Here is a 19,992-nt window from a genome sequence, read left to right as displayed (position 1 = left end):
AAAGGGACTGGCAAGCCAAGGAAGACATCCACAGCTGATGACAGAAGAATTATCTCTATAATAAAGCAAAATCACCAAACACCTGACCAACAGATCAGAAACTCTTCAGGAGTCAGGTGTGGATTTGTCAATGACCACTGTCCGCAGAAGATTTCATGAACAGAAATACAGAGGCTACACTGCAAAAATAGGATGGCCAGGATACAGTTTGCCAAGAAGTACTTAAAAGAGCAACCACAGTTCTGGAAAAAGGTCTTGTGGACAGATGAGACGAAGATTAACATATCAGAGTGATGACAAGAGCAAAGTATGGGGGAGAGAAGGAACTGCCCAAGATCCAAAGCATACCACCTAATCTGTGAAACACTGTGGTGGGGGTGTTATGGCCTGGGCATGTATGGCTGCTGAAGGTACTGGGTCACTTATCTTAATTGATGATACAACTGCTGATGGTAGTAGCATAATGAATTCTGAAGTGTATAGACACATCCTATCTGCTCAAGTTCAAACAAATGCCTCAATACTCATTGGCCGGCGGTTCATTCTACAGCAAGACAATGATCCCAAACATACTGCTAAAACAACAAAGGAGTTTTTCAAAGCTAAAAAATGGGAAATTCTTGAGTGGCCAAGTCAATCACCTGATCTGAATCCAATTGAGCATGCTTTTTATATGCAGAAGAGAAAACTGAAGAGGAATAGCCCCCCAAAACAAGCATAAGCTAAAGATGGCCGCAATACAGGCCTGGGAGAGCATCACCAGAGAAGACACCCAGCAACTGGTGATGTCCATGAATCGCAGACTTCAAGTAGTCATTGCATGCAAAAGATATGCAACAAAACACTAAACATGAGTACTTTCATTTACATGACATTGCTGTGTCCCAAACATTATGGTGCCCTGAAATGGGTGGACTATGTATAAACACTGCTGTAATTTCTACATGGTGAAACCAAAATGTATTAAAATGGCCTTTATTAATATCTGACAATGTGCCCTTTAACCACATATAATCATATAACAATTACAGCACGGAAACAGGCCATCTCGACCCTTCTAGTCCGTGCCAAACACGTATTCTCCCCTAGTCCCATATACCTGCGCTCAGACCATAATCCTCCATTCCTTTCCCGTCCATATAAATATCCAATTTATTTTTAAATGATAAAAACGAACCTGCCTCCACCACCTTCACTGGAAGCTCATTCCACACAGCCACCACTCTCTGAGTAAAGAAGTTCCCCCTCATGTTACCCCTAAACTTCTGTCCCTTAATTCTCAAGTCATGTCCCCTTGTTTGAATCTTCCCTACTCTCAGTGGGAAAAGCTTATCCACGTCAACTCTGTCTATCCCTCTCATCATTTTAAAGACCTCTATCAAGTCCCCCCTTAACCTTCTGCGCTCCAAAGAATAAAGCCCTAACTTGTTCAACCTTTCTCTGTGACTTAGTTGCTGAAACCCAGGCAACATTCTAGTAAATCTCCTCTGTACTCTCTCTATTTTGTTGACATCCTTCCTATAATTAGGCGACCAAAATTGTACCCCATACTCCAGAATTGGCCTCACCAGTGCCTTGTACAATTTTAACATTACATCCCAACTTCTATACTCAATGCTCTGATTTATAAAGGCCAGCACACCAAAAGCTTTCTTTGCCACCCTATCTACATGAGTTTCCACTTTCAGGGAACTGTGCAGTTATTCCCAGATCCCTCTGTTCACCTGCATTCTTCAATTCCCTACCATTTACCGTGTACGTCCTATTTTGATTTGTCCTGCCAAGACATGTGATTTTTTTCTATTACATATCTCAAATTGTGGAGTACAGAGGCAAATAAATAAACGATGGGTGTCAAGTTAAAGAAAATGCAATATAAAAACAATAGTCTTTTGTGGGATAGTGTGGGAAAGGGGGTAAAGGCTAGAAGGTTTCAGGCTTGCATGAACAAAGGCATAATTTCCCTGCAGGAATTTCAAAGTTAAATGTCATTTTAATTGCAATGTTTCTTTTTGTTTCTGCAAGCTAAAAAAACAAAAGCCTATATGACATTGTTTAATAGAGCATCCTTGTTAATAGAAGCAATTGCTTGTCAATTCAATGGCAATGACATGTTCTAGGGAAACGGTGATATCTGATTCCTGTGGGGAGGTTATGTGGAAACAGATTTTTTCCTTATTCTTTTTCTCAGGACAGCCTTTTTTCTACGTCAGTTTCCAAAGTAACTTTTAAGCAGTTGTGTAGTTCCTGATTAAAACTGGGTTAATACCGTTTTGGCCCGCATAATGCAAATTATGTTCCATAATACATTGCATTATATGCAACTTGCATTAATTTCTTAGTTTTCCTAATTTTGAAGAATAAACTGGCATTTTAATATCCAGGCAACTTAATCAGCAAAAGGGGAAAGCAGTAACTCTATTAGATTTGTAAGATTGATTTTTCCAAACTATGAAGTTGTATTCCTTTTAAGAATTTTTATCACTTGAACCAATTTTTTTTCCTTTCCCTTTTAGATTGGACGAAGTCCCACCAGGGTTATCTTTGCTACCTGATAATATTCTGCAGGTCCTGAGACATCAGCAATTGCAGTGTATGCAGAAACTATCAGATGGGCTGGAAGATGAACAGCAAGCATTGGCGCTCATATTGGTCAAATTCCTCATCATTATGTGTCGGTATGGTTCCAATATTATAATATATTCCAATACAAAAGAAGCATTTTTTTTACAAAACAATTACTGTAGCATCCTAGTTGTGGACTCCCAATCTAAATTTATTCCGGACTTATTTTCTGTCTGTGACCATTTAAGTTATTGTTTTATCTTCTACATCAATGCTTCTTTGCACTAATTCATATAATTTGATTCTCTTCATGTCCCCGAAATCCTACTGATCTACGACTTGAATGTCCTCAATAGCTGATTCTCCACATCTGTCTTGGGTAGAGAATTCCTAAGATACATACTCTCTAAAGCAAAAATATCTAATTGCTGTCCTGAATGGCTGATCCCTTATTTTGAGACTGTGGTCCCTGGTTCTAGACATGCCACCTCAATCATTACCCCAATTCCACCCTTTTAAAACCTTTTTATAATTTGTAATTTTTAATGAGATCACCTCTCATTCTAAAATTTGAGCACAGACTATATTTGTATAATCCTTAAACTTTCTTCATAGGGCAATTCCTACCCTCCATAATTTGCCAATCATTTTGTGAACTTTGTTGCATTCCCTCTTCTGCAAGTTTATCTTGTCTTGGGTCATGGAGGCCAGAGCTGGTCACGGTACTCATGGTACTGTCTAACCAGGGCCATGTACATTTTCAGTTGGTTGTGTTTACTGTTGTACTTAAGTTGCAATATTTGTTAAACTTCAGCAATTGCTGCTGAACAACTACTGGACTGCTTGCAGTCAGTAGACTGGGCACTACTGGACTGCTTGCAGTCAAGGACTCGGCAACGGACCTGAATCAATACACCACAGTCGTTACAGACTTCATAAGGAAATGTGTGGAGGACTGCGTTCCTTCAAAAACCTTCCGAGTGTTTCCTAACCAGAAGCCTTGGATGAACCGGAGATCCGCATTCTTCTGAGGACCAGATCCCGGGCATTCAGGTCTGGTGAAGCAGAGGTCTATAAGAAGTCCAGATACGACCTTGACAAGGCCATCAAAAGGGACTTCCGCTCAAAGTTGGAGGGTGAGGTGGATGTTCGGCAACTGTGGCAGCGTTTGAATGCCATCACTTCCTATAAGACAAAACCAGGAGGCAGCTCAAGCGACAGCGAAGCAAAACTCCCTAACCAGCTCAATGCGTTCTACGCATGCTTTGATAGAGAGAACACTGATGTGCCTTCCCAAGCCCCCATATGCCCTGATGGTATTACAGTCATAGTCACATAAAATTGTAATGTCCAGGTTCAGGAACAGCTTCTTCCCTACAGTCATTAGGCTATTAAAAACTACAACCTCAAATAAGCTCTGAACTACAATAGACTATTATTGCTGTTGCAAATAAGAATGTCATTGTTCTAGCTGGTACATATGACTATAAAACACTCTTGACTCTTGCCTTTCTGATAGCTTGCTATAGCACTGCATTAACTTTCAGTCATTTGTGCACAAGGAGATCAAGGTCCTTTTTGTCCACACACTTTTTATTCTCTCACAATTTAAAAAGTGCTCTTCAATTATCCTACCAAAGTGGAATGCTTCACGTTTACCCAAGGTTAAATTGAAGACCCTCATGATTTTTGTATTACCCTTGCTATATGCTCCTCCAATTTCCTAACCATACACTTCTACTTTACTGTTTGGGAGTCTGTTTCGAGCCACCATTGATATTTTCCGTCTATTTGCTTCATCTAAGGACCAGCTCTGCTGGGCGGAGGAGAGTGTTAGTAGAAGGAAATTGGCTGGTTCTGTGGTCGAGGAAGAAATGGAGGCCTTTTAGTCTTTCCTGGTGGGGGATAGAGGTGTAGAGTGTTGAGAAAGAACCGGAGGGCTTTAAGGCATTCCTTGTCGAGGTAGAAACGGAGGGCTTTGAAACCTCAGTTTTCCAGGCCCCCACTACCTCATCTTTACTATGGATGTTCAGTCACTCAGCACCTCCATCCTGTACCAGGAAGGTCTTAAAGCCCTCCGTTTCTTTTTCGACCATAGAGCCAGCTAATTTCCGTCTACTAACACTCCTCTGCCTAGCAGAGCTGGCCCTTGCCCTTAATAACTTCTCTTTCGACTCCTCCCACTTCCTCCAAATTCAAGGTGTAGCTGTGAGCACTCGCATCGGCCCCAGCTATGTCTGCCTCTTTGTAGGGTACGTCGAACAATCGCTATTCCAGGTGTGCACTGGCCCTATCCCCGAACTCTACCTCAGCTACATTGACGACTGCATCAATGCTTCCTCCTGCACCCATGCAGAACTCACTGACTTCATCAACTTCACGACTAATTTCCATCCTGCACTCAAATTCACTTGGACCATCTCCGACATTTCCCTACGGTTTTTAGATTTCACCGTCTCCATCAAAGGAGACAGACTATCGACTGACATCTATTACAAACCCACTGACTCCCATAGCTATCTAGACTACACGTCTTCCCACCCTGCCTTCTGTAAAGACTCTATCCCACTACTCTCAATTCGTCCGTCTATGCCGCATCAAAGCCCAGGGTGAGGCGTTTCAAACCAGGTCATCAGAGATGTCCTCATTCTTTATGGAACGGGGGTTCCTCTCTTCCATTATAGATGAGGCTCTCACTTGAGTCTCTTCGATATCCCACCCAAACCACCCCCTCCCTAGGTACTTTCTTCCCCTGCAACTGCAAGGGTTGCAACACCTGTCCCTCCCTATACCTCCCCCCTCGACTCCAGCCAAGGACCCAGACAGTCTTTTCAGGTGAGGCAGAGGTTCACTTGCACCTCCTCCATCCTCATCCTCTGTATCTGCTATTCCAGGTTTGGACTCCTGTATATTGGCGAAACTAAGCACAGGCTTGCTGATCGTTTCGCTGAACACCTCTAGTCGGTCTGATAAACCGACCTGATCTCCCGGTTGCTCAACATTTTAACTCCCCCTCCCATTCCCAATCTGACCTTTCTGCCCTGGGCCTCCTCCATTGTCAGAGTGAGGCCCAGCACAAATTGGAGGAACAGCACCTCATATTTCGCTTGGGTAGCTTCCACCCCAGCGGTATGAACATTGACTTTTCTAACTTCAAGTAGCCCTTGCTTTCCCTCTCTCTCCATTCCCTCCCCGTCCCCCTTCCCAGTTTTCCTACCAGTCTTACTATCTCCGACAACATTTTATCTCTGTACCGCCCACTCCCCTGACATCAGTCTGAAGAAGGGTCTCGACCCAGAATGTCACCCATTCCTTCTCACCAGATACGCTGCCTCTCCCGCTGAGTTCCTCCAGCATTTTGTGTCTACCTTCGATTTAAACCAGCATCTGCAATTCTTACCTACACATATGAATATTTTGTGTGTTTGAGTCTATGTGCCTTTGATGCTGCTGCAAGCAAAGTTTTCATTGTGCCTGTACCTCACTGTATTCATGCATAACGACAATAATCAACTTGACTTTACTCGACTTGAGGATCAAACGGGATTTATACCTAAGAGACATTCATTTAATAACCTGAGACGTCTGTTTAACATAATGCACTCTCACAAACCTCAAGAACAAGAGTTATCTATCATTTCATTGGACGCAGAAAAAGCGTTTGATCAAGTAGAATGGGATTATATGATTAAAGTATTGCAAACATTTCAAATGGGAGAGAACTTCATCGCATGGATAAAATTATTATATAACAAACCCACGGCTAGAATATTAACTAATAATATACTACCTACGAAATTCCCATTAACAAGGGGCAATAGACAAGGATGTTCATTATCACCGCTGTTATTTGCTCTGGTAATTGAACCTTTAGCTGAAAAAATTAGAACACACCCGGATATTTACGGTTATAATACAAAATATTCAAATAACAAAATATCCTTATACGCAGACGATGTATTACTGTATATCACAAAACCCCAAATCAGTATACCAAACATATTAAATCTAATTGAGGACTTTGGATCTTTCTCAGGATACAGAATACTGGAACAAAAGTGAAATTATGTCGATAAAACCGAAAGACTCAACACATCTCTTGAAATTCCCCTTTAAAATAGCCACAGAAAAATTTAAATATTTAGGAATTGAAATCACTAGAAATTATCACGCTATGTTTAATGCCAATTATAGCCCCTTACTTAAGAAACTAAATAATCTAATTAAATTCTGGAAAACGCTCCCGATGTCTTTAATAGGTCGAATAAATGCTATAAAAATTATCTTTTTACCACAAATCCTATATTTATTTCAATCAATTCCAATATATCTTCCAAAAACGTTTTTCAAAAAACTACTCAGACATTACAAATTTTATATGGGATTACAAATCCCACAGAATACAAAGAGCACACCTTAGTAAACCAAAAGAGATGGGTGGTCTAGCGCTCCCTAACTTTATGTACTATAATTGGGCAGTAAATATTAAAAATATGATTCACCTGCTGGACAACTCTGCCCAGCAGGTGGATTGGATTGTAATGGAGAGAGAGGACTGCTCTCCGTGTAATACAGGAGCGACTCTCCTCTCACCAATGAATCTGAATAACAAAAATTATAATAATAATCCAATGATACATAGCACAATTAGAACTTGGAAACAAATAAAACAGAATCTAAAATTAAGAAATCTATCTCTTTTAATGCCAATAGTCAATAACCCGTCGTTTAAACCCTCAATTATAGATAAATCATTTACACAATGGGAAAGAATGGGAATCAAAACGCTCGGAGACTTGTATGAATTAGGAAAATTATTATAATTTCAACAATTACAACTGAAATATAATTTGAAAAATAATCAATATTTTAAATATCTTCAAATTCGTGACTATCTGAAAAAATACACAAAGGACTATCATAACGTGCCCCCAGACTTATTGGATGAAGCCATGAAGACAAAGGCTGAATCAGCAAATCTAATATCATACTTATACAACATTATTTTAAATATAGAAATACCTACAACCGATGGTATTAGAAGAGACTGGGAACAAGAACTAGCTATAAAAATTTCAAAAGAGAGCTGGGATAAACACTTACTATATGTGCATAAATGCTCGATCAACGTACGACATACTCTAATTCAATATAAAACATTACATAGACTATATTATTCAAAAACTAAAATAAATAAACTTTTCCTCAATGTCTCACCCATTTGTGATAAATGTCAGTCACAAGAAGCTAACATAGCGCACTCTTTTGTTTTCTGTATATAAATTCAAAAATTCTGGAACGGAATATTTGAAATCTTCACAAAATTATTTAAAATAAAACTTGTACCAAAAGCAGAATGGATCATTTTTGGAATATCGGAAGGTAACCCCGAATTAAATGTGTTTCAAAGGAACTTACTTAATTACGGGCTAATAATGGGGGAAAAAGCCTATACTCAAATTTTGGAAAAATGCTCCAATACCAACAATAAAAATGTGGATTTCAAACATGTTCGAAACATTACACTTGGGAGAGATGAGACTCCTCCTAGCAGGCAAAGCAGACCACTTCCAAAAGACGTGGTCTGCATTTATGGAACTATTACAAGCATAAGGTGCAATAGTAATTAAAAAATATAAATGGTACCAGGATCTGGTATAAAATAAAAAAAAATTTAAAACACGTTTGGTATATCCTTTTTTACGGAGTTTTGTGTTACAATAGAGCGATTGTTTTTCCTTTTTTTTTCTTTTCTTTCTAGGGTCTTACTTCCTTCCTTTACTTCCTTCTCTAATTTCTTCCCCAAGGGGCTTTCTTCTCCCAACACTTTCCTGCACCTTCACGATTCTTGCTCACTTTCCTTACTTTTTTTATTTCTACCTTTTTTAAAGCTCGAAAAACGAAGTGGTGCAACAAAATGTAATAAGATTTATGTGGTGTATTATTGTAATTTACTGTACATCTAATAAAAAAAATTTTTTTTAAAAAAAGACTTTACTCGACTTTCCACAGATGGGACCAGACTTGTGTGCACTTCCGACTTTTTCTGTTTCTCCTTTAGATTTTCAACATATCCTTTTTTGTAATTGTCAATGACAGCTATAAATTGGATCATTCTCTTTTTATCCCAGGAATCTGGCTAATGTTGAGGAGATTGGTTCCTGCTCCTACATTAATCATGTAATCACCATGACTACTGTCTACATCCAGCAAGTAAGTGAAAAACTTTGTAATAACTTTTTCTCTTCAAAATATTTCCAGTACTATAAAGAAGCAGGATTGTTAGACGAACTGTTTAATTTATATCCAAATACAGAAAAATTAATAGCCTATATATATAACATCATTTTGGATAAGGAGAATCCAATAACGGAAATATATCGTCAAGCATGGGAAAATGAAATGGGATTGGCTATAACAAAAGAAAACTGGGAAGAAAGTCTACAACGAATACACCGGTGTTCATTAAACGCCAGACATATACTGATACAATTTAAAGTATTATATAGGTTACATTATTCGAAAACTAAATTAAATAGTATTTTTCCGAATCTTTCCGCTATTTGTGATAAGTGCAAGAAAGCAGAGGCAAATTTAATACATAGTTTCGTTACATGTCCTAAATTGAATTATTACTGGACAGAAATTTTTAAAGTTATTTCTGAAGTCATCAAAGTTAAATTGGACCCTAACCCAAAGCTAATAATATTTGGAATTCCGGATTTACATCTATCACTTACAGCAAATCAAAGAAATTTCTTTGATTACTGTTTGATAATTGGGAAAAAAATCATATTGAAATTTTGGAAGGGAACATTATCCCCCACAACCAAAATGTGGGCAACAGAGATGATGGAGACGTTACATCTGGAAAGAATTAGATTTGTCCTATTGGACAAGTATAATTCTTTTGAACAGATATGGTCTCCATATATACAGTATTTAGAGAAGTAGCTGTTCTTGGCAACACAGCTCGGCGTGCACCCTGCGGGATTTGGTGAGAATAATTCATTTTTATATTGGAATTAACATATATCTTTATCGATAATATCACTTGTAGTAGTGTTATTAATAATACATATTGTGGTTTCTAAATTTTTTTTTTTTTTTTTTTTTTTTTTTTTCGTTTCTCTTTTCTTTCTTATATATAATCAAATTATTATTTAATCACTCTCTTAATGATTTATAACTGTTCTATTCTTTCTCTATCATTATTTCTAAAAAAATAGTAGATAAGTATTACTAGTGTTTTACTTAATGCAAATTGAATTAATTTGATATAAAGTTGTTTGAAGCATTGTAATTGATTACCTTTAATAAAAAAATATATTAAAAAAAAAAATATTTCCAGTACTTTATATCCAAAGACAAAAATAATTTATTAATGCGGAAAACTTTTCCATTAGTTTGTCTTAGATTTTCATTTTGTTATTTCACTTAAGCTTTTCATACTTCAGACAAAAGTTGGTATAGATGCTGAAAAGCTTAAGATTCCTTGGCTTACTTATCTCTCAAGAGTGAGATATGGTACAACTTGGAAAGAAAAATCAGTGTTGCAAAGACCTGATTAGAGGAAGGAATGGAAAGAGATTACTTTTCAACTGTAAGAAATAAAGGCTGACCAATTGAATGGGCACCGTACTTCATAATTGCCTTTTCAATTTAGCAGTTGCGTACACTTGTTCTATCCTACACACAAAGGACAATATACAGAAGCCAATTAACCTACAAACCTGCACGTCTTTGGAACATGGGAGCAAACCGGAGCACCCGGAGAAAACCTACGTGGTCACAGGAAGAACATATAAACTCCATACAGACAGTAAAATATTCAGGAACTAAAGTTTCTGGCACTGTAAGGCAGCAACTCTGCTTCTGCCCTTTGTTATGTTCTCTTAATTTTCTTTTACAATAAGCTAAAAAGCAAGACCAAAGAGAAAGAAATGGCAGACGAAACACCAGCTGAAGATTTTGTAAGACACGCACTTATCTTCTGTGAGAGTCTATACGACCCGTATCGAAACTGGAGACAGAGAGCAGCTGGGTGAGTGGATGATGATATAATAAACGCTAAAAGCTAAGTTTTTTTTTTGTGAACCTATTTTATTTTTTTTAAACTTTAGCTTAAGATATCTACTGATTTTGTTCTTATGTTGCTAGTTTACTTTCTAGTTGCTAGTTGCTAGTTGCTAGTTTACTTTCACTGAGAATGCCAGGGATTACGTTATCATGATGTTCAAAGGCTATTTAATGTTTCCCATTACTAATTATCAATTGTGGGGTTTTTGTATATCTACCTGCAAATATAACAATTTCATGGATGTTCCTGTTAAGATGAACAATTTGGATTTCTTGATTGTGAATGTCTCATATGAAAATAATGTAGTTATAGCCTTTTAACATTATAAAGCATCACAGCCTAGTAGGAACATTATTGTACAGAATTTAACAAGCCACAAGAAGAGTTGTTAAAGCAGATGACCAAAAGCTTGCTCAATCAGTAGGTTTCAGGGAGCATTTTAAAAGGTGTCAGTAGTAGATCTGCTGCCTCACAGATCCAGCAATTTGGGGTCAAACCTGATTGCTAGTACTATGTGGAATTTGAATGCTCTTTCCGCATGGGTTAGCCCCCAGGGAGTGGTGGAAGGCTTTGTTTCTTCCCACATGATATTCTCATGACCTTTTCTAGCTCTAATCTCTTGAGCATATGCAAATATACTTGCTCCACAACAGACGGCTATATCCACCCTTAAACCCCTGTCTCACGGTGCGAGTCGGCCCATGAGTGACCCCGAGTTTAAAACAAATTAAACTTGTGGTAATCACGTACAATTAACGTAGCGGGAACGTCGGAACTCGTGGACGCAACTTAGTGACTCGTGGCGCTAACGGCAGGTATCCGGGAAACTTGTTAACTCTTGAAAAACTTTAAACATGTTTAAAGATTTCCACGAGTCAAATGTACTCTTGAAGTTAAAATTTGAAACATTTAAACTCGTTGTAAGAACGTCGTAGCCTGTGAGTTTACCGTAGTGATTCATGAGTCTACCGTGGGCACTCTTTAATTCAGCGGGCAGACAGCATCTCTGGAGAGAAGGAATGGGTGACGGGATGATGTTTCCAAAATTCTGCTGCGTCTTTGTGTAACTCCAGCACCGTGTGTTCACTTTTTGTCAATCAGCATCTGCCCTTTCTTGTGTATGACATTATTTGTATCCGTGGCAGTTGATTGTCGCTCCCTTCAGTTTCCCTGAGGGTCGGGACGGGACTGGAGTTGGGAGGGAAAGGTGGGGAGGGGGAGGAGGGGGGAGTGGAGGGGAAGGGAGGGGGGTTGGGGTGACTTAGTACGGGAGACAAGTGTACTGACTGTGTGGGCAGACACTTTGGTAGTAATTGCCCATGGGGTTCACTGTCGAGGACTTCATAATGCAGAGAGCATTATAAATAGTGGAGCGATTAACCCTGGAAAGGGGGGGAGACTTCTCTCTGAGTTCGACCCAGGAAACTGAAGCAGGAATTTTCTTGAGGTTATTAACGACAGATAAATGGATGGGAAGGGTTTAGAGGGCTATGGGCCACATGCAGGCAAATAGGACTGCCCCAAGACGCCAACTTGGACGGCACGGCCAAGCTGGGCCGAAAGACCTGTTTCCGTGTTGTACAGCACCATGACTAAGGCCTATCCAGTGGGCGACATGTTTTGTATTTTTCCTTTCTAAAGATGCAGTGTATTTTGGTGACTATTGCACACTGCAGACCAGAAGCGCCTTCAATACCCAGAGAGAAGGGATGGGCGGGTTAGGTGAGCAGGAGTTGTTTGGAGTTGCAGAGGGAGGGGGCAAGGGCGGTACAGTTCCCAGTCTCAGCTCCTGATCTACCGAGCGTGTGGACATGGATGGGTGGCTTGGTTGGCGGTGGCCCATGGTGTGGCAGAGCTGGCGTGCCCTCTGGCTCCCATCCCCCCCCCCCCCCCCCCCCCCCCCCCAGTCCGGGGCCATGCTGGGAGAGAGCCCCCGAGCACCTGCCCCGGGGAGACTGGCACTGACCTGCTGGCTTCGCCGACGTGAAGACGGTGCGAAGCCCCCGGTGCAATGGGCGGGAGCTGGAGAGGGGAGGGAAGGGGTCACACACATGGCCGGGAAGCAGAGGGGTGGGGGTGGGGGTGGCGACAGACAGGGCCAACAATGAGATGGAGAAAGACATGGAGAAAGCAGAATTTTGGAAACGTCATCCCGTCACCCACTCCTTATCTCCAGAGATGCTGCCTGTCCCGCTGAGTGACCATACTGAGGGAATTCCCACGTATATGAAGCAGAGAGAAACGCTCTGGCACTGGACGGTGCGCATTTTCCCTTTGTAGGTCATATCAATAGATGCGGCCGCGCTGAATTCTATCTTTAACTCAAAGCCGCAGGATGGAGCTGTCTTCTTTAACACTGTTGCTTCGCCGCCACCGCCTCCTTGCTGCACAATGGTAGCGAGTGCGGGGCCGAGATCCTGCCTAGTTTTATTAAGTTCTGAAATTGAATAACTTTCAATACTGAATCAGAATATACTTACTGTATGAGATGCTGTCCAGCTCCTCTATTTGATACTTAAAACAGGCCTTCATTCACGGTTGGCTCAAGAGTAACTTGGGAGAGGAACTTGGTACATCGCAGAAATGAGAAGTAAACGGCAAACTTAGACATACACGTAGGAACTCGTTTAAACTCGTGAACATAAACTTGGAATCTCGTAGACAACCACGAGTGTGATTTTTTTCTTTCACTCGGGATCCCTCATGGGTGGACTCGCACCGTGAGACAGGGCCATTACACTTGCCTCTTATTTCTGACACTCCTTAAAATGTATCACTTTAACCTGTTATGGGCTTTTTACCTTAATATTGTGTGTTCCATGCCAAATTTTGTGTCCCGAATGCTTTTGTGAAGGGCCTTTGGATGTTTTCGAGCTAGCTATTATTATTGGATGTGTGAAGCCTAGCTCAGTTGCATAACCCAGTATATAATAGTTTGCATATTTTACATTATTGTCAAAGCTCACTTTCCTACATTGCTTTGTCCTGAGGCCCGCTCATTTAATTGAAAGTATTTTTGGTGGTGAGGATACAAGTGATTAGGCATTCATATTTGTAAATATTTAAAAGCAGCTACAAAATTTCGAGAGTAAAGTGTGTTTAATTGTCATATGTGCTGACAACAGAACAATTAAATCTTTCTTGCAGAGTTTACATGCTTGTAATTACAGATTAAAATGAGAGCAGTGAAAAAAGTGTTTGAATGCTTTGTACAAAGGGGTGTGGTATAGCTGAAGGAAAGCCAAGGAATTTACGCAGAACCAAAGAACTGCAGATGCTGGTAATACACAAAAGGGCACAAAGCTCTGGAGTAAATCAACAGGTCAGGCAACATTCCTGGAGAATGTGGATTGGTGACATTTCTGGTCAAAGTAGGCTCTCCACCCGAAATGTCACCTATCCATGTTCTCGATGGATGCTGCCTAATCTGCTGAGTTACTCCAGCACTTGTGCCTTTAAAGGAACATGTGTTAAGCTTCACGAGTCTTTAGTTATCCCATACCCGGCGGTAATTGTATTCCAGTATCTGCTCTTTAGGACAGATTTTAGGATTCTAAAGGGGATACACAGAAAATGCACCATGATGATAAGTGATGTAGTTGCTTAAACTAGGATGGTTTTCCCTGAACCAGAGGGAAGGTCTGATAAATGTTGTTAAAGGTTGAAGGTGCTAATAACTATGTTAAGGAAAAAGCATGCTCGTCAGTGAACAGGTAATGAGAGTTCACTGAAACCGTTTGGTAAAAGAATAGAAGAAAAAAACAAGACATTTATTTCCAGAGGCTTCTAATATTTGGAATGCAATACTTGAAGGTAATCAGATTCCTTTGTAACAATTAAAACAAACTTGAGAGACTTCACAAGCAGGTTTCAGAAGCTTATGCAATAAATCACTGAAGTTAGACACAAAATGCTGGAGTAACTCAGCAGGACATGCAGCATCTCTGGAGAGAAGGAATGGGTGGTGTCGGGTCGAGATTCTTCTCTCCTGAAATGCGACCTGTCCCGCTGAGTTACTCCAGCTTTTTGTGCCTATCTTCGGCATAGAGCGTACAAGTTAATTGGCACCTCAAGCCTCTGCCAGCCCTTTGAGAGGTCACATGGAAAAAATCTAGGTGACTTTCAATTATCTATGATAAAGGAGGATAGTATCTCCATGAATAAAACAATAGGCAAGGAATAGTCCATCCATGTTGACCATGATTCAGGTCTATGCCCTCTACTTCCTACGCTTGACTTACTTGGTAAAGTGTCTTATATTTAACTGCACCAAGCAAGTGTACAACAGACTGACCATGCTATGGATCCATTTGAAGATCATGAACCCGGACAAGCCCATGCTGGTGCCTACCCGCCACACTAGCCTTGAAGCCCATCTCTACGTTTACAACCTTTCCGAACACTTGTGCCAAGTTCACAGGTGAATTCAGCCGCTGGGGCTGGTGTCCTACTTCCCTACCAGTACCACTGCAGCTCTGAGTTGCCTGACAATGTCAGGAACCTTAAGAATTGCATTCAATACCATCACACCTTTGGGGGATGAAATGACCACTGCCAAGTAGAGCAATGCTTTCTTCTGTCTGCTTTGCCTAAGGAACTGGGTGGTGTCCTGAAGCGGTTTGAATGTCCCCATTCCATGAGAGGTTCAAGGGCAATCTACAATGCCACGTGCAGATGGCAGTAGCAACAAATTGAAACTGCATGCCTTCTGCCACACAACTAGGGGATGAACATTAGCAAAGTCATCTTGGTGCAACCAGAAAAGTTAATTCCAAGTTGAGGGTATCATGAAGGTCCCAGGTCATACTGAACCACAGACATGTAAATTTACGTTTGGAGAACAGAGAATTGTCTGTAATATGAAGAGGATGAATTTGAATAATTTACAGCAAAAGCTAGGCTTGGCATTAACTTAGGTCTTTCAAAGGGCTGACAGAAACTTGAGGTGCCAATTAACGTGAACACTCTAAAGTCCCATGTATAGCACTTCACAGTGATTTATTGCATGCTTGTGAAACCTGCCAACAATCAGGAGTATTGGCACTGTTTTATCAGCTTATTGTTTGCATTGGACATGAAACATTTCTAACAAATGCACCTATTACCCAACATTACCTCTTCCTTGTGAATTGTTTTGAAGTAAATTTGATAAATTTAGGAAATTAGGGTTTAAGTTGAATTGCAAAGCCACTTAATGGGATTAAGTTAAAATGGCAGGAATATGGTTAAATGTGACTATTCTGTCCAATTAAAATATTTGTCATCTTTACTACAGTCCTGCAATATTTGTGTAAGTGCTTACACTAGAATGAAGAAATGATTATCTACCATAGCACAAACTCACAATGGGAGGAAATACAGATTGTTCTGAGGCATTCAGCTATGTCACCCATAATTGTGCCTTGTTTATTAATTGTGTACGTGAAGTTTGTATTGTGCTTCAATGGTAGACAAATTACAGTTTCTGGAGGAAGAGCACATCCAAAGACAAACATTTTTTAAAGTGTTGAACATAATTTGCTAAATTAGAAGCATCAAGCATGTGTTTTAGAAAACTGTTACCTATATAATCTTGAATTGTCAGATCTTGCATCAGTACTCCTGTGTATGCCAGAAGAATTTGTGATCAGACACAAATCCATAATCTTGTGTGGGTAGTTATCATTTGGCCTTAGAATTAGATAAGAGTTCAAGAGACGTACCTGTTCTTTAAGCAAACTCTTGACTTCAGTCTTTAAATTCCTGTTGAAAATTCGATTCCAAAAATCTCACCTGAATTGTTTAAATTCCACCCAAAACATTTATTATCCCCTTGCCTCCTCCTGATTTGCTAAGGGCGTCCAACAATTACTTTTACTCTTTAAATTTTATTCGTCTTTTAATAAATGATTTGAGCGATTTTTAATTTTGATTATACATTGTACAACTGAGTTCCGGCAATCATTTCTACCAAAGATCTTATAGCAGGCTCCGCTATAGGATCTTTGATTTCTACTGTATTTGTACAGTTTTTTGACCAGTTCTAATGTTAAATTTAAGTCAGAGGAGAGACAGAACTACAGATGCTGGTGTGCAAAAAAGACAGTGCTGGACTAACTCAGTGGGTTCGGCAGCATTTCTGGAGAACATGGATAGGTATGAGCCTGAGCCTGAAGAAAGGGCCCGACCTGAAACGTCACATCTCCAGAGTTGTTGGCTGACCTGCTGAGCTGCTCGAGCACTTTGTGACTTTATTTCTTAAATGATCACTGTGTCTAATGCACATATGGTGAGAGTTTTTTTGCAATGAGAAAATAATTTTAGATTTTTTTGATAACTGAGATTAGCGGTTGAGATTCAGTCCGCGAAGGTCACAGTCTGTTCCTTGTTGACACATAACACATTTTCCTTTGCTTGCAGTCTGCATCATTTTAAAATAAATTGGTAACTTTTTACTGGAGCCGTTTATACTATATTTGAATCTGCTCTGGTCTGATTAAATAAAAGCACAGATTTTTTGATAAAATGTACAAAAATTTGCATAGATGATGATTGCAGTATCCTCCCAAATGGATGAGCTTTGATCTACTGGCTTATTTGAGTGATCTAAGTTAATCTAGTTTCTGTACATCCATTCACTCCGCCACAGGAGTTACTTGATAGCAATTAAGAAGAGGAACATATGCATATGTGGAAATTTTGATATTACCCTAGTCACGCTTCATTATCTCTACCATCTTTTGGCATTTGCTAATTGTAACGTTGATTCTCCCTATCCCTTTCCAGTTACGTTGTCAGTGCGGTGGAGAAGAGCAGACAGAAATATAAAGCAGCTTGTCTTACCGTGGAGTTCATCCCTTTCTTTTTTCGTAAGTACACTGCAATTGTTCTCCCCCCCCCCACCCCCTTGCCAAAAATCCGTAAATACCTATTTAATCTCCATAGATCGAATTGTATCATTTTATTTTTTTGCTACACTGCTTGTGCCTATTAATACAATTCTTGGGGTCTTTGAGTATAGTTATTTATCAGTCTGATAGTAGTTCAGTAACTTGTTTGCAGACTTAATACTGTATGAAACAACATTGTGATCAAGAATTGTGTGCAGAGTACCATTTGCTATGTCAACTAATTGTTATTGGTGTGCTTTAATATCTGAGTTTTTCAGAGCAGACCGAATGAGTCACATTGTGATGATATTGTACACATGCATTAGGGATTATCCATAAGGGAGTATTTTATATAGTTGGAGTTTGAGTGGGTTTTGAAAAATGGATATCGCACCTGTTTACTTGCAATACATTTCAAATGCTGTGAACTTTGTAATGGTCTACAGCATAGAATTATGGAGCATATGAACAGGGCCTTCAGCCCAATTCACCCATACTGACCCTCTAAACTATTTCCATTTGAACCATATATAGTACAACATGTACATCTCAATTGGGCTTTCGGTCTGGCAGAACTTTTTTTATCGCCCACCTCCTGCAATAAGGAATAAGTATGTCCCTTTTACTTTATTAAAACCAGACAGAGTTAAAGATTTATTGGGTAGGGGAAACAATTAATTTCAACATTGACCGTGGCATTGTTAACTTCATTGCTGATGGTCAGAAGTCGGGAACTGGTGTTGGAGTGTCTATTCATGGTACAAAATGTTGAGAAGATTATTTTGTTTATTATAAACACTTACTTCCGAGTATTTTTACCTTAGGGTGCTGTTGTCATAATTTTATGATTTCTGTTCAATGTTGCAACAGTGACTTCTGCTCCCAACAACACCAATCAGTTGAGAGAGTCAACTGATTCTGTGAGGTTATCTTTTGCCTCCAAGTCATAGATTTCACAGTTTTTAAATCTATAGGCTTTCAGCGTATTACTGCAGGAATGCTGTTATAAGAGGTGCTCCTCTCAGAAGAGAGGATATGTTCTCAAGGAGACATGTAATATCTCGAGGCACAATTTCAAGCTGTTCCTATGTCCTAGATAGTATTAAGCTCACAACCAACAACAACAGAAAAATAAATCATGGTCATTTTCATGCATTGCTTATGGGAATTTGCTGTGAACATATTGACTCCTGTCTTTCCCACTCCCCAAATCCACCAATACTTCAAAAGCCATTGGTTGTTTAGAACGCGACATTTCCGATAATGAGACATTTTTCTTTTAATTTGCCTCTGCTTTCCTGTGAAATATGTGGTGTGGTTATCGCTAAGTGTAGGACGGGTTATAAGTCCAGTGGTGTGATTGAGATGTTGATAATTGCAGCAAGATCTTTATGATATGGATGATAAAGGTTTTTCTTATCACTCCAGAACAGTGCACGTGTGGATGTTAGGTGGAGCAATCCCTGCCTTCCATTCTGCTTGGATTTTCCATTAATGATTGAACGACATAATATGGGTTTACATACACGCATCAACTGTTGAGCCAGGTGGGCCAGCAGCTCTGCTACTGCCATGTGGGAATGAACAAGGGTAACTACTTTAAAGCAGAGTGTTGGATATTGTTGGGAAGTAAAAGGTGTGGATATTCCACTCTGAATTTTCCACATTAATGTAAAACTTTTCAATTGGTCTTTCAATTTTGCACAGTGCCTTTGATTACTGTGTAAAACTGAAGGACAAGTTGCAAGTAAGTTGAAGTGAAGCTTCAAAGTAGAAAAATAGAAGCACGAAAGAAATTGAAAAATAAGAAAGGAATGAATTCCATAAAGAAATTATACAATTTATAAAAATAGTTTGCCAAAAATAGTAGTCACAACCAGCTGGGCAAAAGGGAAAGGGAGTGGGAACAAGCACGAAAAAGCTTGTCAGTAAGATATCCATTTATGTATTAAAAATTATTAATAATAAAAAGATTAGTTTCCTTGTATAGAATGCAGTCCATTGAGTTCTTTGTTTTGTTTAAACAAAAATATTTGCTTATCTGCCTGAGCTCTGAGAGTCCTTTGGTACAGCACAAATTTGGAATCAGTTTTATCAGATATTAAAATGTTTTTAGTAAACCTTTGAGATTTTGATGCATCCTGCAGTATTTGACGTTTTCAGCTAGCTGCCCAAAATACATGACAAACACAAACAGGTCCTTTGTATTCAGAGTTTAAGAGCCAGCTAAGATAAATATGATGACGATAATTGGCAAAGTATAACGAGCTGTTTGTTGAAAGCACCAAGTGCTGGAGCTTTTTAAATAGTCAAAATGATAAATTTCAAACTGTTGAAAATGAGTGAATGATGACTTAATTCATACCACTCCTGCAAAGCAAATGGTGCATCTTCCTGTTGGATTTTAGTGATATTAAATAGTCTGAAGAGGCGAAGGTGCTTGTCTCCCCAACATCTGCCTCGCTCAAACCCTTTCCA

At 39.5% G+C, this 19,992-nt stretch overlaps 1 protein-coding gene across 6 annotated transcripts in view; it reads left to right on the top strand.

Moving 5' to 3' along the window:
- The window catches only part of nbeal1 (neurobeachin like 1), a 248,860-nt gene that overhangs the window by 60,486 nt on the left and 168,382 nt on the right, over positions 1 to 19,992 (top strand). For all 6 annotated transcript variants that reach the window (XM_033024391.1, XM_033024389.1, XM_033024388.1 and 3 more), the window contains exons 3-6: positions 2,517 to 2,678; positions 8,697 to 8,778; positions 10,482 to 10,609; positions 17,411 to 17,493. In XM_033024391.1, coding sequence (XP_032880282.1) covers positions 2,517 to 2,678; positions 8,697 to 8,778; positions 10,482 to 10,609; positions 17,411 to 17,493 — 455 coding nt within the window. The remainder of the gene's footprint in view (positions 1 to 2,516; positions 2,679 to 8,696; positions 8,779 to 10,481; positions 10,610 to 17,410; positions 17,494 to 19,992) is intronic.

Source organism: Amblyraja radiata, chromosome 7 (genome assembly GCF_010909765.2).
Source record: "Amblyraja radiata isolate CabotCenter1 chromosome 7, sAmbRad1.1.pri, whole genome shotgun sequence".
Classification (NCBI taxonomy): Eukaryota; Metazoa; Chordata; class Chondrichthyes; order Rajiformes; family Rajidae; genus Amblyraja; species Amblyraja radiata.
The sequence above is the reverse complement of the archived record's forward strand: the minus strand, read 5'-3'. Positions and strand labels throughout refer to the sequence as shown.